Genomic DNA, 24123 nt, shown 5'->3' on the forward strand with positions numbered 1-24123 from the left:
ACTCTATAATACAGTTAAGTACAAGTAACTAGTTACATTATAACTGCACGTTCAAGAAGAAAAATAAAAATAATTAGATACTAGGAAGAGGGTGTTTATAGCGATATTACACAAACCCTTTGATATCACAGTACTACACTCCAGGCTCGTGGACCATGATCTCACAACTAAACACTGCTTTTGTATATAATTGCTTAGCATCTTCAGGTTTTTCGTTACCTGCACATTACAGTCCATCAGTGACCAAAGGACTCATAGAAATGACGGCAGAAAAAGCCCAATCGGCCCATCCAGTCTGCCCAGCAAGCTCCCACACTTATTTTCCCATACTTATCTGTTTCACCGACCACCAAGTTCAGGGCCCTTGTTGGTAACTGTTTGATTCGAATTTCCTGCCACCCTCTTCCGTTGACTGTGGCATCAAGCAAGTTACCCCCGATGCTTGTTACCTTGGGACTGATGTAATTATGTGCGCTAAAAGCAAGCTGACTTTTCAGCGCCTGCTTTTTTAATGCACACATGGCGCCCGCAAGGTTGCCGGTTATGAAGACCAATGCTGGTAAACTCGGCCTCGGTTTTCATAACCTGCCTGTCTGCCAATAATGAAAACGGCTGCTGAGTTTGTTTTTTTTTTACTTTAAAAAAGAAGTACAGAAAAGCATTTTTTTCCTGTTTTTCTGTACTTCTTTTACCTGCGCTCAGCTATTAACCCCTGCTCTGAGACGCAATTTATCTTTTTGCATTCGGAGTGAATGAGCAATAGGCTCATTCACATGCATTTGCATCTGATGACCGCTATCTCATTCACTCCGCGTCGGACGCGTGATAAATAGGCGCTAATCCCCCTATTGCATTAGGGGTGGATTAGCGCCTATTTATCCCGCATCCAACTGCGGGTTAACAGTGCGCTCGTCTGAGCGCACTGTCAGGCCAATACAGAACGGTGCGCACCGTTAGCCCCCGTTTGGATGCACGTTTTCGACATGCTATTATTACCCCTTATACAGTAAGGGGTAATAGCACGAGGAAAACACGTGACCAACCTCCCTGAAATTGATAGCGTGCATCACATGCAAATGCATGTTGAGCCTATTAGTCACGCTCAATACAGAAAGTAAAATGTGCGGCCAAGCCGCACATTTTACTTTCAGAAAGGCAGGAGTTAATTTCGGACAGCACCGGGCAAGTGTACAGAAAAAAACTTCTTTTCTGTACAACCTCCGACTTAATATCATAGCAATATTAAGTCGAAGGGGTCCGTTTACCGCACCCGTGGCTGTCAGCGGGTTCGACAACCAACGCCAATAAAATTAAGCGTCGGCTGTCAAACCCGCTGACAGCCGCCGCTTCTGCCAATAAGCAGGTCGATCCAGTAAGGCCGCGGTAGAAACAGTGCGGTAGTGTCAGGCGCACCCTTCCTCCCCGCACGCACAGTTCTCTTCACTAACTCCCCGATACTCTCCTCTAATCGCATGCAAATGCATGCCGCGGCTTTAAAGCGGTAGGGAAGGGTTATGGGCGCGTAACTCATTTTACTGTATAGGCGCTTAATACAGCGCCTATACAGTAACCAGGGTGCGCTGGTACCTGTCATTTCAAATGACATTTGAAATGACAGGTACCAGGAAGTGTAAAAATCAAAATTTTTAAATACCTGTCGGAGGGCCGCGTGGGTCCAGGCGGCCGGCGGGATCCGGGGGGCCGGTGGTCGCGTGTTAAATCTAGGCCGCGGGCGGGTGGGCGCCTGTTCCGGGCGGCGGGGGGTGGACGCGCGTTAGTTTCAGACGGCCGCGTGGGTCCAGGCGGCCGGCGGCGGCGGGAGCCGGGTGGTCGCGTGTTAAATCTAAGCCGCGGGCGGGTGGGCGCCTGTTCCGGGCGGCGGCAGCGGCGGCGGGGGGACACGCGTTAGTTCGAGACGGCCGGCGGGTGGTCGCGTGTTAAATCTAGGCCGGGTCCGCACAGGCGCGCATTCACTGCCGGTGGGGGCTGCCTCTCCCGGCAGTGAATGAATGAATTCATTCACTGCCGGTGGGGGCTGCCTCTCCCGGCAGCCCCCACCGGCAGTGAATGAATGCGCGCCTGTGCGACCCCTGCGATTCGGCGCTCAAGGCAGTCACATGCCGTGACGTCACGCCTTGAGCGCCCAATCGCAGGGGTCGCACAGGCACGCATTCATTCATTCACTGCCGGTGGGGGCTGCCGGGAGAGGCAGCCCCCACCGGCAGTGAATGCGCGCCTGTGCGGACCCGGCCTAGATTTAACACGCGACCGCCCGCCGGCCGTCTCGAACTAACGCGTGTCCCCCCGCCGCCGCTGCCGCCCGGAACAGGCGCCCCCCCGCCCGCCCGCGGCCTAGACTTAACACGCGACCACCCGGCTCCCGCCGCCTGGACCCACGCCGGCCGCCTGGACCCACGCGGCCCTCCGACAGGTATTTAAAATTTTTTATTTTTTCTTCTGACAGGTTTTATGTGTCCCACATCATTACATTTTCTCGATCATCTCTGTATCGCTTTTTTTTTAAATTGTGTTTTATTGTTTTTGAGTGTCTTAAGCGGTGTCGATGGATTTATTACTAGACTCACAGTCCTAACTCCTACTAGGGGGAGGAGGTAAACTAACACGTTACGGCCGCGGCAAAACAGTGCGTTACTAATGAGAGAACCTGAGCGCGCCTTACGGTATCGGAGGGGAATAGCTAATTCCTTCATTATACAGCTAATTCGTTCATTTACATGCCGGGTGCGGGAAGGGTTACGCGTCTGTTTTAAGAAGCACTACGGATGCGCAAAATTGGAGACTGTATCGCTGGTTTGCCTTACGCGTCCGAATTGTGCGCAGCGAGCTCGTTACAGACGAGAAATCTTCAACTGAACTTTACTGGATCGACCTGAAGGAGGCGCTAGGGACGCGCTAGTGCCCCTAGCGCCTCCTTATTAGCGCGGGCCCTCGTTTGAATACTGAATCGCGCACGTTGGGAGAGCGGGTGCTCGCCTCGGAGCGCCCGCTCTCCAGCGCACTTTACTGAATCGGCCCCCTAGACTGCACAGATCAATGCCTTGCTGGATGTTGTCTTAATGTAAATTTTCTTTTCCACATTTCTCCCCTGCCGTTGAAGCAGAGAGCAACGCTGTATAGGCATTCACAGTGAAGTATCAGGCTTAATCGGTTTAGGGTAGTAACCGCCGCAATAAGCAAGCTAGCCCCACGCTTATTTGTTTGCCCAGACTGTGTAGTTTTAGTCTTTGTTGTCTGAATGCAAATCCTCGCAAAAACAATCATAATAACCTTCCTGTTAAGGCGAATCCCATGTTACTAACTAAACGCTTCTCTCCCTGTTATCTATTTAACCATTTGCGGTACACTGGGGACATCGAAGGCAGGCGTTTCAGGTGCGTGCTCCCTACCTGCACCCCCACGCACGACGGATCACCTCGCTCCTCCGAGGCTGCCAGCAAACATTCCTTATGTGCATCGTCAAATGTATCGGCATAAAGGAGGCAAAAAAAACAAAAAACCATAACCAGCAGCAGTAACAGCACTAAGCCGTGCCGATCACGGGCAGGACCCCGATGGCGCAGCAGCTGCTCGCAAGATCAGCCCGCACCATGCTTGGAGCGTGACAGATTCCCGGGAGAGACGAGACGAGGCTAGAGAGTCTCCTTGAACCAGCGAGATGAGCAGAGACGCCAGCTAGGCCAGGCGTGCAACGCCCTCCGAGCACTCTTGGGGCAGGGGCTGGCAAAGAGTGCCTTTAACGTTTATCTTGCACAATCACACGCTGCCACGAGAGTATGTGTCCCCCCCCCCCCTTCTCTGCTGTACTTCCTTCTTCCTGATTGATCTCCATCCTCCTGCAGCTAGCTGGAGGGCTGAGAATTTAAAGGCACGGTGTTGGTCTATGTCATAGGTAGGAAGGACAGAAATACATCAAAGAGGATGCCCTGTCTTACTTCCGATCTGTCAGTTTAGGTAACAAAAATAATGTATTAGGCTTGTGTTTCAATAAAGGTTACATTTTTTTTTAATTGCTTCTCAGGTTGACATTACAATAAATATTCAGTGTTCATGGCTGGTGAAGTAAGCGTTGGATCTTATGCAAAAGAATGTAGTGTAGAAAAGATTACCGGAGTTTCAGAATATATATATATATAGTCAAGTTCAGATCTGGCAAGTCTGTTCTGTGGGAAGTCTCTCCTATAGGAACTTGGAAGCCTATTCCCTGCTCTCATACGACGTGCAATACCACCAAGGGGGGCCATTTGGTCAGGGTCAGAACTAGGAGTGAAACAGAGAGGCAGGCAACCAGGGTGCAAAGCCTAGTGGGTGCTGAAAAATGATTGAAATGCAAGTGTGGGCCATCAGTCGATGAAAAGCGAGGAAGCATACAACTTTTCTCCTAGAGGGAGAGGATAGGGGGGATTAGATTGGGGGAGGCAGAAGGGAGCGAGCAAAAAAAGGACTGGAGATCAAAGTGTAGGAGGGAAAGGAGTTGGAACATCAAGGTAGGGGTCGGGTGCACAAATACATTTGAATGTCCTATTACTACGCCTAGATACAACTCTGCAGTTGGTGAAAGGAAGATTTTCATTGCACCATGACATCACCCTTCCTCCCCCTGTCCTACCTCTCCTCCATAAATCCTTGTAGATAAAATGCAGTCTAGCGTGGTGGCTCAATGTGTGTGAAAGACCTGAGTTTGTTTACTAGATCCAGCTTCTGCTAGCAGACTGGCCAAGACTAGTGATATTACAGAGTAGCATTCATAAGCCCTAGGGGGCAGGGGGAAGAGAGAATCTCAGCCATCACTCAAGGCAGCACCTACAGGCCAGACAAATGTTACTGTTAGCTGTGTTCCAGAGGAAGCTGCAGTCTGTGGCCCCTGGGCAAGGATTTTCAATGCAAATGGATGGGCTGAGTGGGGAGAAGGATATAAAAATAGGGGAACAATTGCTGGGATGCTGCAAATAATATTCAAAGCTCACCATACACATTTTTATTTATTTTAACCAAACATAAACCACAGTTGGATACAGACAGCCTCCCCAACTCCAGCTCAATGGTCACTTACCTTACTTTCCCTTGGCAGCTTTGGCTTGCAAAGTCACTCTTGATGTGTCTATGCAGGGCCGTCCTTGGGAAGGGGGGAGCAAATCAGAGTAACTGCCCTTTACCCTGTGCATTTGGGTGGGGGCGTCCGTGCAACCACCCTGGCTGTAGCCCTGCCATCAAAAGTTCCTGAAAGCAGACGGGTGCAGTAGCGGGCCTAGTGGTTAGAGCAGTGGGCTACGAACCAAGAGACCGGGGTTTGAGTCCTGCTGTGCCCTTGGGCAAGTCACTTTATCCTCCATTGCCTCAGCTACAAAAACTTACAGGCCGATACAGAAAAAAACACAGAAGAGTGGGTGAGTGCCCGCTCTCCGTGCACAGGCCAGTGTGGATAAAGAAACACAGGACAGCGGGTGAGTGCCCGCTCTCCTGGCATGTGCACAGGCCAGTGTCCTGAGCGTGCGATCCAGTAAAGAAAAATATGCTAATTAGGGCCCAAGGTAAAAGGAGACACTAGCACTTCCTTTTTGACAGAAGCGGCGTCGGTTCTCGAGCCCGCTGACAGCCACGGGTTCGGAAACTGGACACAGGCAAAATTGAGCATCCGGTTTTCAACCCGCGAGCCGCGGGCTGATTTAAATTTTTTTTTTTAATTATTTTTTACTTTTGGGACCTCCGACTTAATATCGCTATGATATTAAGTCAGAGGGTGTACAGAAAAGCAGTTTTTACACTTTGTACACTTTCCCTGTGCTGGCAGAAATTAACTCCTACCTTTGGGTAGGCGCTAATTTCTGAAAGTAAAATGTGTGGCTTGGCTGCACATTTTACTTTCTGTATCGCGCGGGAATAACTAATAGGGCCATCAACATGCCTTTGCATGTTGCGGACGCTATTAGTTTTGGGGGGGTTGGCCGTGCGTTTTTGATGTGCTATTACCCCTTACTGAATAAGGGGTAAAGCTAGCGGGTTGAAAACGTGCATCCAAATGAACGTGCACTGTACTGTATTGACCCATTAGATTGTAAGCCCTCTGGGGATAGTGAAATACCTACAGTACCTGAATGTAAACCAATGTGATATCTCAGATCAAATGTCAGTATATAAAAAAAATAATAAATAAAATAATGTACTCGTCCGTGTAGAGCTGCCAAGCGAGCCGGTTTTGGAGGAAGATTTTTAAATCTGGCCTGGTTTTTTAGCTTTGCACTTTACCATATTGTAGTATCTGTGGGCCTTTTCCTTGCATTTTAAATCAGCACTGCAGGCAGCAGAGTACACTTGCATTTAAGGTCATTCCTGGCTTTCAATCCCCAGAAACCAGGTGACAGTTCTGCTCAGGTTTGCAACTCGTCTCCGATTGTGGTTGTGAGCACGTATGGGTTGAGAGGAGTTCTAGATTAATTCAGGAGGCGCGCATGACTGGACGGCAGTGTTGCTTCCAATGAATGAATCTTTGAGTGAGGGAGCTTGCGACCAAAAACAATTTCCATTGCTAAGAGCGGGAATAAAGAGCAGTGAGCATGAGCTGTGTGACGAGCCCTTCCATACAGGGCGCGAAAAGGAATTTCCAGGCACACCTGCCTTTGTCTGCTCTCATTAAGCAGCACCCACCCCCCTCTTCCCAGCTCTGGGGTTTAATAGACTGCACAGATCAATGCTTTGTTGGATGTTGTCTGAATGTAAATCCTCTTTTCCACATTTCTCCCTGCCGTTGAAGCAGAGAGCAACCCTGTATATGCATTCAAAGTGATGTGTCAGGCTTAATTGGTTTAGGGTAGTAACCGCTGTAATAAGCAAGCTAGCCAATGACTACCAACCCCCCTCCCTGCCCCTTGTCTTGGGAGGTGAGGCTGTTACTTCTAATCACAGGATCTATTGTTTCTGGACCCCTGGGTGGGGGGAGGAAGAGGTGCTGATAAAGGCCCAGAAGGCTCTTGGGAGTAGAAGGAGTTTTTCTCTTCCAGTCTAGTTAAAGCTGTGGGTCTTTGCCTGTGAGGTATATCCTTATCCGAAGCAGGAACTATTGGAATTAGTTGAGTAGGAGAAGGGAACAGAGGTCTGATGGGTCCTTTGAAAACCAAACAGGTACGTTTAGGGGACAGGGAAGTAATGTGCCCTGATTTTTAATTGGGTCTGTGTGTGTGTTGCTAGTTAGCTTTGGGTAACTTTATGGGCAGGACGTTTTTATGTGCTGCCCAAGTAATAAACTAGTGGCTTCAAAATGAAAAGGGGAAAGCATACAAAATAGTAATAATAGCAAAAACAAATTACAGGATATAGAGAAGATAAATTACCAAGCCAACTCCCAATTTTTGCTGCTGGTCTGTATTATCCTATCAGGTTTTATTTCTAGTAGGGACCCACATATTTTGCTGCCCCAGCTGCTATTTTTTTCTCTTTTTCCCCAGAATTATAAAGAGTTGTTTCCTGTTCATTCTTTTGTGGGTAGTCTTTGATTTTCTCTAATTCTGGAAAAGGTGCATCTGATATCGTTATATCTTTCATAGCACAAGAGGAAATGTTTTGTTTCTTTGGTATTACATTGCATATGGCAAGTGTCCCTACTACTATTACTGCTAAACTTATCTATAGGGTTACTCAATGTATGCAGTGCTGTACAAGCAACACACAAGTTAGTCCTTGCCGAATGAGCTTACAGTCTAAGACAGGTCAAGAGACTTGGAGTTTTGTATAGTAAGACAATGGTTAAAATTAGTTAATGAGACTGAAGGCAGACAGATTTAAAAGCAGTTTCAAAAAGGTGGATTTTTTAGATGAGATTTAAAGAAGGTGGGAGAGAGAACATAATGCCCAGCTGAGGAAGTCTCTTCTAAGCACATGGGGGAGCCAGCTGGAAAGCATGGAGTCTGGAATTTAAGGTGGAGGCAAAGGGCACAGATTCAGAATGACTTGCTGAGCAGCATAGAAGGAGGGATGTAGAAAGAGTTGAGAGGAGAAATACAGGCCGATTCAGTACGGTGCGCTCAGGCCGAGCACACCATTAGCCAGCCCCCCCATTCAGATGTGCATTTTTGATGCGCTGCTGTTATCCCTTATACAGTAAGGGGTAATAGCACATGGAAAACATGTGTCCAAACCCCCCCCCTCCCTGAAATTAATAGCGTGCGCTCAACATGCAAATGCATGTTGATGAGCCTATTAGATAGTCCCACTCGATACAGAAAGTAAAACATGCAGCCAAACTGCACATTTTACACTTAGAAATTAACTCCTGCCGGCACTGGGAAAGTGTACAGAAAAGCAGTAAAAACTGCTTTTCTGTACACCCTCAGACTTAATATCATAGTGATATTAAGTGGGAGGCCCCAAAAATTAAAAAAAAAAATCTGCCCATGGGTTGGAAAACGGACTCTCCATTTTGCTGGTGTCCGGGTTCCAAACCCATGGCTGTCAGCAGGTTCCACAATCGACGCTGGTAAAATTAAGCGTCGGCTGTCAAACCTGCTGACAGCTGCCGTCTCCTTATTAGCGCGGGCCCTTATTTGCATACTGAATCGCGTGCCCAGGAGAGTGGCCTGGGTACGCGTTGGGAGAGCGGGTGCTCTCCTCGGAGCGCCGGCTCTCCCGAGCAGTTTACTGAATCTGCCTGTTAGTGAGGTACTGCAGAGTGAAGGAGCTTGAGCTGTAGGAGGGAATAGATAGGGAGACAATGCAGGGTTGGCTATTTAGTTAGAGCACAAAAAAAACTTCTTTGGTTTTTGCCTGTCCCTCTTGGTTTTAAGTTCTAGCACGGCAATGCTGGAAATTCTGCTCAATCTCTAACCAGGAGTAAAGTTTCCAGTGTTAAGAAAATCTGTGTTGGGGCCAGTGCCCCTCACTGGGGAGCACTGCTTAATGCCCTCGTTTGCAGGGGATTTCCATTTGAGGGTGCTAAGCAGTACTCACACTTTTATTTTTTTTAAACCATTTTGTGAGCATAAAACTCAATGTTGCATCGACAGTAAAGTTTAAGCTCGCACAATGTGAGCTCATGGGTGAGTAAAGCTGTGTCTGGCTGACTGCACTCTTATGCACAGGGCTGCCAGAGAGGGCATCTAAAATTCCAGTTCATTGATCTGGCCAGCTTTCTGCTGCATGGAAGTGTTCACTTATACTGGGATATAGCCCTAAAACAGCAACTAGGGTTGGTGACTTTACCCTTTCTATTCTGCTCTCCCAGCCACCTATCAGGGAAAGGCCAGATGGCGCACAATCATCTTTTTGCCCAAGGAAAAATTCTGTGTATATGGCAGTACTCCTGTCTCAGTAACTTCCTGTCAGGCCGATACAATAAGAAGTGTGGGAAAACGGGCGCTCTGAGTTGAATGCCCTCTCTCTCCCCATGAACGCCCAGCCACCTCTCCTGGGTGTGCGATACTATATTTAAATGAGGGGTCATGCTACAAAGGAGGTGCTAGGGAGAATAGCATGTTCCTAGCACCTCCTTATTAGCAGAAACTCAAAGATGGCTCTGTCATTGGGTTCAGGAAACAGACGTTCAGTTTTATAAGCGTCTATTTTCTGAACCTGCTGACAGCCATGGGTTAGGAAAATGGATGTCATTAAAATTGAGTGTCCGTTTTTCTTGACTGGCTGGTGCATTTTTTATTTTATTTATTTATTTTATCATTTTTGGTTCCTGACTTAATATTGCTAGGATATTAAGCCTTAGGGTGTACAGAAAAGTAGTATTTTCTGCTGTTCTATACACTTTTTTGGGCTGCTCAGAAATTAACACCTGTGGGGTGACTAATAGCCTCATCAACATGCATTTGCGTGTGATGAGTGCTATTAGTTTTGTGGTGTGTTGGACGCACACTATGAACATGCTAATCCCCCTTATAGCATAAGGGACTGTGTGGACGTGCATCTGAAACGCATTGGGCCCCTTTGTGTATAAATGCAGAGTATGGAACTGCCAGTTCAGCCCAATAGACTAAATCTAGATTCAGAAACTTTGCTCTAAGTTTATTACACTTCCAGCATTAAGAAAATCTGCATTGTCTCTGCATCTATTTGCTGGGGAGTAACAGTTAATGCTGTCATTAAGGTGGGATTCATTTTTACTCAGGGTTGTGGGCACAGTTTTTGTGCATAAAGTTCCTTGCTTCATTGGTGCCTGGTTCTGTGCTCAGAACCAGGCACCTTATTATATCGGGGCCTTAGACTGTAAGTGCTTTGGGGCAATGAAATACCTTTTATATAACTTATCTTGAGCTCAGGTTTGGGAAGGTGAGAGTCATTTTAAGGGCTTCCTGATTAAAAAAAAAATCTTTAATTGCTTTGAGTTAAGTAAGATCATGTTGGAGCTTTGCATCCTAAGTAACACAAGCCATATATAACTTTTTTTTTTTTTTGCCTTGGATCACATTGTCCCATGACTTGCTGTTTCTAAAGGTTGTTCTTCACGTTGTACTTTTGCTACAAGGTAGAATTTTATCCTATTGCATTTTGAACTTAATGTAGCCATTTTAAGTCTGTATTGACAAAACGTGCCATATTTTCCCCACTTCTGCATGAAGAGAACTTATTTTTTCTAAGGTAGCCATTTGCATAGCATTTTCCCCCATCTATGCAGAATCTGAGAACTTTTATAGGCTGATGCAATATCGTGTGCTGGCTGCAGCACACGGCTCAACACACGACTGGATGTGTGTTTTGGACACACGTCCGTAACACCTGATGCGAAATGGGTTAGCGTGTAGCTAATAGCACTCATCACATATAAATTCATGTTGATGAGGTTAGCTTTTTCCCTCTGCAAACAAGTGTGCCTGACACGCACACTTTTACCCTCAAATTGTCTGCCCCGGAACAGGCATTAATTTGAGGAGCCCAAAAAGCTTACAGAAAATACTGATATTAAGTTGGAGGGACAGAAAACGGAGAGCCCTAAAATAAAAAAAAAATTTAAACTTAGTGTGCTGGCGGTCAGGTTAGGAAAAGGGACTCTCAACGAGCATCCATTTTTCCAAACCCGTGGCTGTATACAAGTTAGGAAAAATGGCCACTCGTAAAATTGAGCATCAGTTTTCCAAACCCGCTGACAGCCACCTCTCCTGGTCACACGATGCTGAGGAGGCACTAGGGATGAAAGATTTTCCCTAGAATCTCCTTTTTACTATGGCAGCCGGTTATTTTTTTTGTGTTAAATATTGGGCACACGTTAAGAGAGCAGGCGCTTAACACTTGCCGATTATTGCATTGGCCTGTTAGTAAATGGCCCCCGCAAATGTGAAATCTATTCCCCTGTAACCTCAGACTAGCTTTCTTTCTCCTATTGGAGGGGGAAAAAAATTGGCTGTGCTTCTGTGATTCCTATTGGCTTCTGTCTTCCTAGCCCCGCCCCCACCTCCCACAGGCCTTCCATGTGAGGGATGCTGCGTCGGATAAATAGAAACAAATGCGTTTCCTCCTGGGCTGTGTAATATAGAAAGACATCGGAGCTGCAGCTTTCCCAAAGGTGTCAGAGAAAATCAAAGGTTTCTTTCGAATGAATGAGCAGGAAAATTGTATTATAATGCTGGCGAGAAAGAGAGGAAGCAACTAGACCATCTCAATATGAGGTGTCTTGCCACCTGGCCACACAAATAAGAATCAGAACTTGGGAATTATCCTTGTTACTCTCCTTCCTGTACCCTGCAGTTTTCTTAGCACTATTTTTGTAATTTTGCTTCCCCCCCCCCCCCCCCCCCCATCTCTTTAATTTTAATTTCTCTATATTACTTTGGCAGCAGAAATACACATTGCCATGCCACTAAAAGTCGAAATCTGTAGAAGGCGGCTGTTGCTGCTGCTTGAGCCTCGCCAGATTGCCCAAGCTTAGTAGTATTGACCTCTGTGAGTAGTTTATCTTTTCCTCCTCCCCAACCCAAAATGCCAAAAATCAGAAGTAGCATTTGATGACGTGAGAAGCTCTCTAGAGCTTTCCTGTTCTTTTCTTCCAGGTGATGTCTTTCCTTTCAGCCTCTCTCCTCTCCATCACCACCTGTACACTGCCATCTCTTCACATCTTTCAGTTGTCTCATCTCCTCTTCTACATCCTTCATACTCCCTCCCCAGGCAGGGCCAGTGCTAGCATATTTGGTGCCCTAGGTTAAGCTTTGGTCATTCACCCAGCCCCCTACCAACTTAACTACTGGTGACAATGGACCTGGAACAGTACTCCCTCTTTTTTGACGTAATTGGCTGATACATCACACTGGCAGGATTTTGCCGACCCCCCCCCCCCCCCCCCCCCCCCTAAAATCTTGATGCTCTGGGCAACTGCCTAATTTGCCTTATGGAAGTAATGGCCCTGCTCCCAGAATATCTATTTTGCCAGTTTTTTTTCTTCTATTTAAACGTTCAGAAGTCATATACTCAATATGTGAACTGAAAACAATGTCTTTGTTCTCCTTTATCTCTTCTTCTCTTCTTCCATTATCTCTCCTTTACTATCCTCCAGCCATTCATGTTCCCTTTCTCCTCCTGTGGTGGTGCTCTTCTCCTAATTCCACCCCCCCCCCCCCCCCCCTCATATCCCTCTCCTACTTGGCAAGCCATAATGCAGCATGAGGGCGGCTGGTTTTCCTAGGGGCAGAGGCGCAATGTCATGGTCTGGAAGAAATATCCCAATCTCCTGAATTGGCAGTGGGCTGAAGTTGCAGAGGAGCCCTCGAATCTGGAGCCGGTGCAGAGCCTCAGTGATTCCCTGTGGTTCCTGTTCTGCAAGCTTCTCTCTGTGGGGCCGACACAATAAAGTGAGCTCAGCCTAGCACCCTGTGAGTCAAGGGCCTGTTAGCAAAGCTGTGATTTTCTGCTTCCTCCTATGGCTGCCTGCCTGGGTGGTAAAAACCCAAGACCAGATTGCTCCAGTACTGCGTGAAGTGCAGTGACTTCTTGCTGTAAAAAAAACCATTTACGTTTTGAAAGGATGCATGGCTACTCTTTGTTGCTGCAGGGGATTTCACATGCTAGCTTTCCTTTGTCGGGGTGAGAACTTATCGAGCGTCCATTTTCTTAAACCGTGCACTGCCGTCTCCTGGGTGCCTAATGACGAGCGCTAGGGACGTGCAACCGATCCCCAGTGCGTCCTTTTTAGCTAGGCAGCTCATAATACTGCATCAGGTGCCCAGGAGAGGTGTTTGTGCAGGTGTTAGGAAAACGGGTACTCAATACAAGTACCTGTTTTACCGCGTGTCATGTTGCATTGGCCCTGTTAGGTTCTGTGTCCTGCTGCTGGCTTCCCTCTTCTCGTTGGTTAAGAGGGGAGGGAGCAGCAGCTGCAGGAATTGAGACCCTCTGCCCCTGCTGGTTTCAGGCTTGGTGGGTAGTTCTGCCTTCACTTGTAGGAGAGTGGGGGAAAGCTTTGGCTGCACATCTCCCCCCAGGTGCAAGAGGTGTGGCAGTTCTGATGTAGGCCCTATTGATAATTGTTACTCCTGAGGGAATTTTGCAAACTTTATATTGGTCAAAATAACAATTTACATGAAAGTCTTTAAGTAATTACATTTCAAATTAATACAGAAAAGTTATTACTTAAAAGATGCAGAATTTCCCTAGAAATTCACTGTAAGAGTGCCCCTTCCACTCGCCCTCCCTACTCCCCTGGCCACTCTGCCCTCTCAGGCCCCAACTCCTCCACCTGCCAGTATCTCTCCCCTCCACCTCTAGGCTCAACCCCTTCCACTCTATTGCCAGTCCCAGAGTTTGACCCCGTTCTCAGTACTGCCCCTCACACAGGCTCCCTCTGTCCCTCCCTCCCTCCCTCATACAGGGTCCCTCTCTCATGCATACACACCCAGACAAGCTCCCTTTCTCTCTCACGCATACATCCTCACACAGGCTACCTATGTCTCTCTCTGCACCCCTTCACACAGGCTCTCATACATACACAGGCTAGCACCCTCACATACACACGATCCCTCTTTCACACACACACACTCCTTCACAATCTCCTCATATAGGCTCCTGCTCCCTGAACCCCACATTCAAGCATTTCCACCCGCTCTTAACCTCCCATGCTCTCTCTCACCGGGGCCTTCCATCTTCGCCAGGAATGGCGGCATGCCGGGGTCTCCTCTACTATTTTCTGCGCAGAATTTGGCAATTCTGTGCTCCGCAGTACTGCAGAATTCTCCCAGGACTAAATAATTGTATATGAATTCCAGCACCCTCTCCAGTTTAACTTTTATCTTGCACTTCCATCCTCCATTCACTCCTATTTCAATGCTCACTCATCTCAACCATGGGCCTGTATTCACAATTGCCAGGAAAATGTGCTCATTCTCCACTCTCTCCCTCATTTAACATCATTGATTGGGGTAGGGGGCAATGTGCCTTTTGAATCTGGTATGCGTATAATCTAAGACCCACCTGGAGGTGGTGGATTGTAGTGGCAGGGGATCATTACTACTGCGCAGAATGCCTTGCACCTGCTGGCTTTGAGGCTGATGCAATGAAGCATGGGTTAAAACTGCGCACTGAAATTCAGCGCACAATTTAATGCCCAAGTAAAAATGTTTAACTCCTGATGCAGTAAACTAAAGGTATGCAGTTTCATCGGGAAGTAAAGGGCACAGACTGGAAAATGTGTGCACAAACCTGAGGGGAAAATATGTGATTAGCACAGGCTAAGTGTGTGTGTGAAATTTGGGAGAGCGGAGGAGACTCTCGGACATTATGGGTCTGATTTTAAAAAGCATTTACATGCGTAAAACTGGGTTTTACGCGTGTAAATGCACTTTACTCGAATAAGTGGGCTTTTGAAAATTGCTACAATATATGCCATTGAATCGTCCATAGGATTTATTCGCATAAGTGCACTTTACGTGAGTAAATGGCTTTTGAAAATTGCTACAATAGTAGTTACATTTATGCACGTAACTCCTTTGAAAATTACCCCCTATTTGTGCGCAGAAAACATGCTTTTTGCGCACAAATCTTGACTGCAGGTCTGAGCTCCAGAACTCCACCTTCTGACCAAAGGCTGACAAGTGCTGGAAACTTTAGTCCACCTCTGACCAGAAGTACTAAGAGAACTTGTGTTAAGCCAGCACAACTCTCTGCACGGGGGTGGGGGGTATATAAAGGCTAATGCCTTCATTTGCATGGGATTTCCATGTGGGGGTACTAAGCAGGATGCACTGTTTAATTTGCACATTCATTATGTGCAAAACTCCTTGTTGCATCAGGAGTAACATTTGCACGGAAAAAAACCGTGGGCTCTGCTGAAAACACCTTTATTGCATCGTCGTCTTAGTGATCAGGGATTGAACCATAGGTCTTCACTGAACCAGCCTTCTTTTTTTTTTTTTTTAAATGTGCCCTGCTGGGCGGAGTCTCTCCATGCCCTTCCAAGTTCTGTTTTTACATAGAAAATGACAGCAGGTTGCAGCCACCCAGTACCTTCACTAGCCCCCTCGTCTGTGCCAGGATCGTGATATCTGGTGATCCTCGGGGTCATTTCATTCATAGGGAAAATGGGGCACTTGCCCAGGACCCAGCTTGACCCTGAAAAAAATTGAGAATACAATGGGGGGGAAAAAGGTAAAATATAGCTAACGTGCCATGTTATCTTTAGGAATTAACGAGGATCAGCTAAGTCCATGGTTCATAAACTGCACAAAAGTCTTGTGTGGGGAGAGGCCCATCCTAGTGAGGCTTAAAACAGCCCTGGCAATCCAGCAGCTTTCCATGTATCTTTTTGTTTTTTTCTGAGAGCATTGCTGGAAATGTCAGCTACCAGCACGCTTACGCATCCAGTTCTGCTGTCGGAAACACGAGGAGCTGCCAGAATCGTGGTGTATCTCAGTCCTGGCACAGGAAAGGGGACAACGAAGGTACCGAGTGAGTGCCAGAGGAGGGAGAATTGTTGATTTTTTTTAAGCTGGTGCCTAACCGGGGAGGCTGGTGGCGACCCACTGTAATGGTCCTTGTAAAACAGGACTCGGGGGAGCTTTTCTCCAACAGCGAGCAGGTGAGCTGGAACTTGGGCCTATAGGTCTGGGCTTTTAAAGACTGCTGCTGCTTAGCTGGCTATATTCTTTTGAATATATCTGGTTAAGCCTCAAACTAACCAACTACACATGGTTGGATAACTTTAGGACTGCAGGTCTAAAACTTATTTTCCGCTGTATCCAGTTAAGGTAACTGGAATACATAGCTATGCCCCAGAATACCTCTCTGGGTTTTTTTTTATTAATCCAGCTAAATTTTAGCCAGATATGTGCCCCAAATATTCAAAAGTCGTGTAACTTGTTATCCAGCTCAATGGCTTTGAATATCAGCCCATTAACTTAACTACTTGTTTTTTTGCGAGAGGATTCACCCAAGGAGGTGCACTGCAAGACAAAATCAGAGGGAGGGGAGCCAATTTTGCCCCCTGGCAGATACTGTAATTGGCTCTCGCGTACAGTATAGCAATTAAAAACCGATCTGAACTCTGCTCACTGCTCTTGATTTGCAGGATGTGGATGAAGGCTTCTTTGGCTTGGATAATGCTTTGGTTTGTGGAACATCGGAGCTGGAAAGTTCAGAAGGTTACCCTGCAGAGATTCCTGGCGTTGAGGGCTGCAGTCCCCTGGAGTCGACTTGCTTAGATGGGTATGGCCAGTAATGGTGGGTGGGGAGGGGATGTCTGACCTGTGACGATGGGGGGGAGGCTATGTGTCTTGTGATCTCCCAAGAGATCACTCCGGCTGTCTTAAGCAGGAATCTCTCGTTCCGTGCTCAGCATCTGCACCTCGGCACACGAGAGCACTGTGGAGGCAGGACGGTTGTCTGGCACTATCTGCTCTTGGACAAATCAATACCAAAATATTACCATGCTTTAAAAAGCTGATCTTGACACATGGTGCTCAGATCGGCAGCACTGATAGCCAGGGATGGATTTAGGGTTTTGCCGCCCCCCCCTAGGGCACTTTTGGTGCTTTCACCTCCTGTAAGGCTCTGTTACAGGGTAGCAGAGGGCAGTTTCTCTGCTGAATGAGACTCAGCAGAGCTGGGAGGCAGCAGATCTTAGCCAGCCCGCTGCCCCTAAATGTTTGCTGCCCTAGGTACAGACACAGTGGTTCCCTATTGACACATCCAGGGCTGCTGATAGCAGTCCGGCAGGGCCAGCAGAGGGACATGGGAAGCATGTGTGCCCAGGTTTTTGTGGCTTCTCCTCCCCTTTATACACACTGGGGGGAGGGGACGGACGACGACACAGGAGTGTAACTTCACCATGTCTGCTCTGCTGGCCTCACACTACCATGTTCATGGTATTGTCCCAAGGAAGCTAGGGGTAGGTGTTAGGGAATGATACTGCATCACCCCTCTCTTCTTAATAATCCTAGATCTGCCCATGTGTCGTCGTATGTACTAGTTGCATTTCTTTTCTCTTGCCCACCTCCGCATCGCACTGCATGACTCCTTCTTCCCTTTTAAAAAAATGGCGGCCGCTTAGTCCGCCTCATACTTCACACCGGTCCTGAATGTATGTAATGAGTTTAAAAACCAGGACTGGCTTGGGCCCCTTCCTGTGGAGACAGAGATACTTGTAATCCTGGGTAAAATGCAGCCTGAGAGACTCTGGTTCTCTCTTCCTCACAGAGCAGTGGAGTCCTGGTTACAGAGGGCAAAGCAGCGAACGTTTTAATAGGCTGGCTATGACTAGGAGCATTATTGGCTAGCAAGACACTTTGGAGAAGCCAATTATATCTTCTTTTATTGTGGGGGCAGATAGGCTCAGCAGTTTCCTCCTGCTCCTTTGGCATGCCTGGGAACTTCTGATTTCCAGTCACCCTGAGAATGCTGTGGGGGAAGGGCAGGAACTTACTATCCCATCCCATAAACACACATGCCCATTTGGCCTCTCTCCCAGACCCAAACCCACCACCAGCAGCTACTGCCTCCTTCAGGCCTGTGCAGTCAACGGGGACGACTCCTCTTTCTGCCGGGCGGATGCTTGCCACTGCTGCTACTTTCAGCTGCATGCAGATGCCCCTGAGGCCCTGGCAACTTCCTCTTTCGGGGCTCGTGCAGGTCACCTTAACTGTGAACCCAGAGTTTTCCTGGGTTTGCTCAGAGCCCCACAAATTCCTTTGGAATTCCAGAATATCTGGGTCAGATCCATAGAGTTCCCAAGTGTCAGGCCGATACAGTTTGGACACACTTTGCTATTTGGGTAGGTGCTAATTTATGAAAGTAAAATGTGCGGCTTGGCTGCACATTTTACTTACTGAATCGTGCTATTAGTTTCGGGAGGGGGGGGGGGGGTTGGACACGCGTTTTCGACATGCTAGCTTAACCTCTTATTTTGTAAGGGGTAATAGCGTGTCGAAAATGCGCGGCCAACCCCCCACCCCCGAAACTAATAGCACGATTCAGTAAGTAAAATGTGCAGCCAAGCCGCACATTTTACTTTCAGAAATTAGCGCCTACCCAAAGGTAGGCGTTAATTTCTGCGGGGGAAGTGTACAGAAAAGCAGTTAAAAACTGCTTTTCTGTACACACTCCGACTTAATATCATGGCGATATTAAGTCGGAGGTTTCAAAAGTTAAAAATTTAATTAAAAAAAAAAAAAATTAAAACCGAACGCTCAATTTTGCTGGCGTCCGGTTTCCGACTCCGTGGCTGTCAGTGGGTTTGAGAACCGATGCCGGCAAAATTGAGCGTCAGCTGTCAAACTCGCTGACAGCCGCTGCTCCTGTCAAAAAAGAGGCACTAGGGACGCGCTAGTGTCCCTAGTGCCTCTCTTTACCGCAGGCCCTAATTTGAATAATTTGTCTTAGTGAATTGTGCGCACAGGAGAGTGGCCTGTGCGCTCGCCTGCTCTCCCGTGAACTTTACTGTATCGTCTGTGTATCCTTTAAGCTTCTGTCTTAATCAAAACCAGGGCAAGGATCCAGCACCCTGAGACTTCATTTGGGGAGAACTTTTTCACTATTCTATCTCCCTTCCCAACTCACTCGTGCCCCCCCCCCCCACGTCGCTGCAGTGACAGCCGTATGCTGGGGGGCCTCGTACCAGGGATCCTCTTAAAACCCTGCCATCGTGGGCCTCAAGACTGAGCAGCAGGTATCGCTGTTTCACGATGAATGAGGCTCTCACTCCAGAGGCTGTGAGTGCTGCCTCTGCAGCATCCCCATCCTGGGGAGGTGAACACTTCATCTCACTTCTCAGTGCTAGGCTCTCTTACACTCTTACTGTTGTCACAGCAGTGCTAGTTGCAGGCTAGGATCTGAACTAGCACAAGTGCTCTGCTCACTGGCCCTTCCCCCCCCCAACCCTGTCCCACCCTCCACTGCTGCCACAGTGGGGCCTCTGCTCCAAGAAGAGACCCACTGCAGGTTTTTTGTTTTGTTTTTTGGGGGGTGGGGGAGGAGGAGACCATCCTTCATGTATCCCAAGGGATACTAGTGTATGAATTCTCCCCCCCCCCCCCCCCCCCGCCTTGTTGACAATCTGAGAGCCAAAAACATGGTGACTGACTTAAGGCAAAATGTACCCCTGCATGGCAACTTAATCTGGGCTAAGTGCTGCATAGAAGTTTCCTTTCTGTTCCCTCCCCAAGTATGGTGGAATGGAAGTGCGGCAGCCCCTGAAGACTGTTGCCACTTTAGGACAGCAAAGCAGAAAGGTTCACCCTCACTTCATTGAAACATCTGTTTGTACTTCCTTTTATTTTGGAACTACCTGCCCAGATAAAACTGTTCATGGGCTTTCTTTTGGGGATTTCAGTAACCAAAGTATGTGTGACAAGAAGCACTTAGAGTACCTTTCACAGAACAGCTTACGGCCATGTCTCCTGTTGGGTGAATGTTTGTGTGTGAGTGTTTTGTTTTATCACTGCCATGTTGCTCTTGTCTCTTGTCCAGGAGTTGTTCCACTGAGTGGTCTGAGGCCTTGGACCAGCAGTTTGAGGATTATGGTGAGGCAGAGAGCCCCAATTTCAAAAGACCCATCCTATACAGGTGAGATAAGGGGAGAAACCTGTGAAAAGGTGGTGGGAGAGGGGACAAGGATTGCATGCAGAAATGAAAAGGGAAAAATAAATCCACAGCTACAAAGGTGATGGTTGCTAGCAGCAGAATGATGTGGACCTTAGCTTTACTGTGCTGCAAGGACAGGGCCTTGTTTGAGCCTGGAGTCTGTAAGCACAGAGCCCCAAGCTTTGTGTCTCTGCCCTCTGGCAACGCAATGTCCTTAACCAGGGTACCTGCTTTCCTCCCCGTACGGTGGCTGAATATCATAAGAAGTGGTTTGGCTTCCTGTTACCAATGTGATTTGACCTCTCATCCTCTTGGTATGAAGAAGAGCCCTCCGATGTTTGTTTGAGAGAAATGCTTAACGTGGCTCAGCATCACTGCCCTTTCATTTGCCAGAGAATGATTTTCGGCATCCCATCTGCAGAAAAATGTATGGGCTTCTTAGGGGGCTCTCTTCGGACAAATAGTAACAGAGCACATGGGGCAGGGAGCAGTAGAGCACTTACAAATAGAGGCGGTAATATTTGATGTCTACTCAGATCACCCACCTTATACAAGCACCCTTGGCATGTCTACCTACACTGCACCCTGAAATGGTGTCGCCTAGTTCTCAGGCCTTGCAATTAATGTTCCCTCCCCTTTTTTTTTTTTTTTTTTTTTTTTTTTTTTGTGGGGGAATGTGCTACTGTTACTTACAAAACTTTGCTGTTCTTCTCCACACCCACCTTCTCAAGGAGCCCATTACTCCTCTGGCCGATCGTGCTATGCTGCCTGTGCCAGCATAAAAAAAACCAACCCCAGAGTTGATCCTGGGTGGGGGGGAGGGGGTGCTGTGCTGGACCTTGCACCAGAGGTGGGAGTGTGCCATCTTATTTTGGAAGGAGTGATTCCCTTCCCCCACACTCTCTCTTCAATCATTGGGAGGGGGGGGGGGGGGGGGGGGAACTGTACCGCCTGGCCCAGCACTGATATCTCCACCATGCGAGCCACAGTTGCTGCCAGCACTCGAGTGGTGTTAGATGGCTGGTTGGGACTACTGTGGCAGTGCAAGGCCCCTAGAAGGACAGGACGTGAGACAACTGCCCTGGCCCTTCAAGGATGGCCCTACCATGAACGTGTTTTTCAAAAGCTGCTGCTCAGTGCTTCCTGGCCATTCATCTTATGCATCACAAGCTCAGGAGCCAGGAAGTGCCGAGCTGCACACTTTATTTATTTATTTTTTTTTTTGAAAACTCTTGGCTGTGCTGGCATGGATGGTGGTAGAGCAATCTGCTACTACAGGGCAACTGGCAGGGGTCGCCGCATGAGTGGGAGGAGTGGTGTGCCACACAATCGCATGCACCTTACAGAAGAACTTGCTGCTTGGCTCTAAATTGAGCCCCTTCGGTATGAAATGACATGGGATGATCCAGGGTTTCCGTAACTGGGACCATGACCGCTGTCCTCCCTCCCCGACACAGGCGTTGGCTCCAGAGTCTGCTCTTCAGCGTAGGCTTGTGCTCAACATCAGGGACCACGTCTGTTACAGCGTGGGACTCCATCCACAGCTCTCACAAATACGGGGAAACTCTTCTGGCTAAAGAAATCCTGCTATACCCTACTTTATTGGTGCAGGGAGTAGGATTGATTCTTTCCCTTCTCTGCTGCCTCAAAGCCAAACAGCTGTCCTGCCAGAACTCCAGAGAGCAGGAATCTACAAAAAGTGTGTGTGTGCATATATTTATCTTCTCAATTGTAACTCATCACTGTTGGGCTTCAGCACCAGGAATCTTCATTCACACTTACCGTGGGGGTTGTGGTGTGGTTTTTTTTTTTTTTTTTTCTTTTCTTTTTTATATCCTCACCCACCACTGCTCAATCCAGTCATGTACTGATGGTCCTTGGCAAGGGCTCCCTCAAAGCCTTTCTACAGAGGACTCTAGCCACAAGGTGTCGCCAAAGCACAGTAGCTGAAATTCTCTCCTTACTGGGCTGTCCCGATATTCAGTAAGCTGGTGAGCGGGAACATTTTCTCAGGCAACTTTACCCACTTATTCAGCATAAGTCTGTCACTGTAGATACCTGGGTACCTTTTTAGGACAGGCTTGTCCCTGCCGTCCCTTCTCTTCCCCCCCCCCCCCCCCCCCCCCCCCCCCCCCCCCCCCACACACACACTAGACTTTTCGTGTTAAGTTTATTTAGCTAGGACTCAATATTGCTGCTAGCCAAATATTTGTTACGCCCCCTGGAATGCACCGCTACTTTTTTTTTTTTTGGTGTTTTTCCTGGCAAAGTTTTAGCCAGGTAATGACTCATCCAGGTACATTTTGCCAGTGAGGAGTGGGGAAATTCAAAGCGGGTTTGAACATCAACCTCAGCTTTTAAGCACCAACTCAAACTTGTATGCGTCCTGCCTTGGAAATCAGGGAGTGGGTAGGTGACTCTTTAAGAGGATAAAGCTGTGTTTAGTGGGAGTCAGTGTCTGCTGAAGGGGAGAGCATTTCAAAGGGTGCTGTAGAGATCGAGGATCAGTGAGCCAATATGTGACTCCAGAAGTTAACAGCCGCCTCCATATTTTATACTGGGACTGGATGCTGGCGTCTGAGGCTTCCTGAAATGAAATGCGTGCACTGTGAGTGCCTGCCGCTGAGAAGGGGTTGGGTTACCACAGCATGGCAGGGTCCTGGATTGAAACTTCTTATTCTAGCTGTCCTTATCCAGGAAGATAAGGAAGGAACTGAGGTAGTGTTTGCTCTTCTAGTCCCCTTAAGGCATGCCTATGGTTTAATCTTGGCGGCTGTCTGGATTCTAATTCATAGGTGTTCAATCTAGGATTCTTCTTAGGTTGTTCTGGGAGTAATTTAAGGAATCCCTGTCACTATTAATTTGAAACCTAAATTAAAGTGTGGGGTGTGATGTGGTAGGGTGTTTTTTTTTTTGTTTGCATTCCTCTATGCTACCACAAACATTTCAAACACAAGTAACTGTCCTTAAAGGATATTTCAATGCATAAAATTAGATGGGTCTATTTTTCTTAATTCTCCCAGTGCAGTCTCTCTACATATCTGTGGCTCAGGAACCCAGCATGTCTGCTCTTCAGCATTTCCCTGTGGGTTTTTTCCCCCCTGCCAATCCTCAAAGCAAATGTCATATGATGGGAATTCGAGGCACCTGGTTCTAAAGCTGCTTGATGCTGTCCTCTGTGCCACTAGTGGTCACACAGCCACGGTACTGTCTTCTCACCACCACATGGGAAAGCACTGACCGTTTTGCTTTAGTGGCACCTGGAGCTCCAGCTGGGATTGAGGCTCTGTTCTCCTGCCTGTCAGGACTCCCCATGCAGATGAAGCAAATAACTAGCTTTAACCTTGATGTCTTGGTTTTGAATTTTGTTTCAGACCCCAAGATAGTGGAAGGAGTAGCTTGAACATTTCCCTGCTGGACCTTGAAGCTTCCTACTGTGATGAGAGCAGTCAGAAGGTAAATGTGACTGGGCAGCTTATTTACTCTTTCCCAGGCTGCTGTCTTCAGTCGCACAGTATTCCCGAGCCAGGAGGCAAGGCAGACAAGTCTCCCTCTGAGCAAATTGCAGCTGAGGGCGCACTAGCATGGTCTGGGTTCTAGAGCCTTGCACCACAGTTGGGGGATAGATTCTGCAGCAAGGTAGTGAGAATTCTTTTGTTAAAATAGTTAAAATCTCTGCAGTGTTTTTGTAAGACAGGGATATCCATTCTCATTTAAATAGTGAGGAATCCTTGCACATGGAAGGAGTGTGTTAAACAAACCCAAAAACTGCCCTTATAGCTTTAAAAAAAAAAAACAAAAACAAAAAACCAAATATTGCAGCTGCTGAAAAGGGTGCATATAACTTAATAAAATTATATTCCACAAATACAATAAAAGCAATGCACAACATAATTTTAAAACACCAAAATAGAAACAAATTACAAAAACATCATGAAAAGTATTTTAACATAAAATGAAAAAAACTCTAAGAATAAGACTTTCCATACTGTGTCAGACTAAGGGTCCATCCAGCTCAGTATCCTGTTTGCAACAGTGGCCAATCCAGTTCACAAGTACCTGGCAGGATCCCACGGGGTAGATAGATTCCAAGCTACTTATCCCAGGAATAAT

General features: G+C 47.5%; 2 protein-coding genes across 3 annotated transcripts in view; one reads left to right on the forward strand and one right to left on the reverse strand.

Annotated features, from left to right (window-relative positions):
• FOXRED2 (FAD dependent oxidoreductase domain containing 2) overlaps positions 1-3794 on the reverse strand; it is a 72113-nt gene extending 68319 nt beyond the window's left edge. The window contains exon 1 of the mRNA XM_029590413.1: positions 3408-3794. Within this exon, the coding sequence (XP_029446273.1) occupies positions 3408-3493 (86 nt within the window). The 5' untranslated portion in view covers positions 3494-3794. The remainder of the gene's footprint in view (positions 1-3407) is intronic.
• Positions 3795-6934: 3140 nt separating this feature from the next.
• The window catches only part of LOC115084953 (rab11 family-interacting protein 4-like), a 58250-nt gene continuing 41061 nt past the window's right edge, over positions 6935-24123 (forward strand). The window contains exons 1-4 of one of the 2 annotated variants that reach the window (XM_029590414.1): positions 6935-7137; positions 16502-16638; positions 19897-19992; positions 23385-23466. In XM_029590414.1, the coding sequence (XP_029446274.1) occupies positions 7114-7137; positions 16502-16638; positions 19897-19992; positions 23385-23466 (339 nt within the window). In that variant the 5' untranslated portion in view covers positions 6935-7113. The remainder of the gene's footprint in view (positions 7138-16501; positions 16639-19896; positions 19993-23384; positions 23467-24123) is intronic. The other variant, XM_029590415.1, reaches the window with a different exon arrangement.

This window comes from Rhinatrema bivittatum, chromosome 2 (genome assembly GCF_901001135.1).
Source record: "Rhinatrema bivittatum chromosome 2, aRhiBiv1.1, whole genome shotgun sequence".
NCBI classification, from domain to species: Eukaryota; Metazoa; Chordata; class Amphibia; order Gymnophiona; family Rhinatrematidae; genus Rhinatrema; species Rhinatrema bivittatum.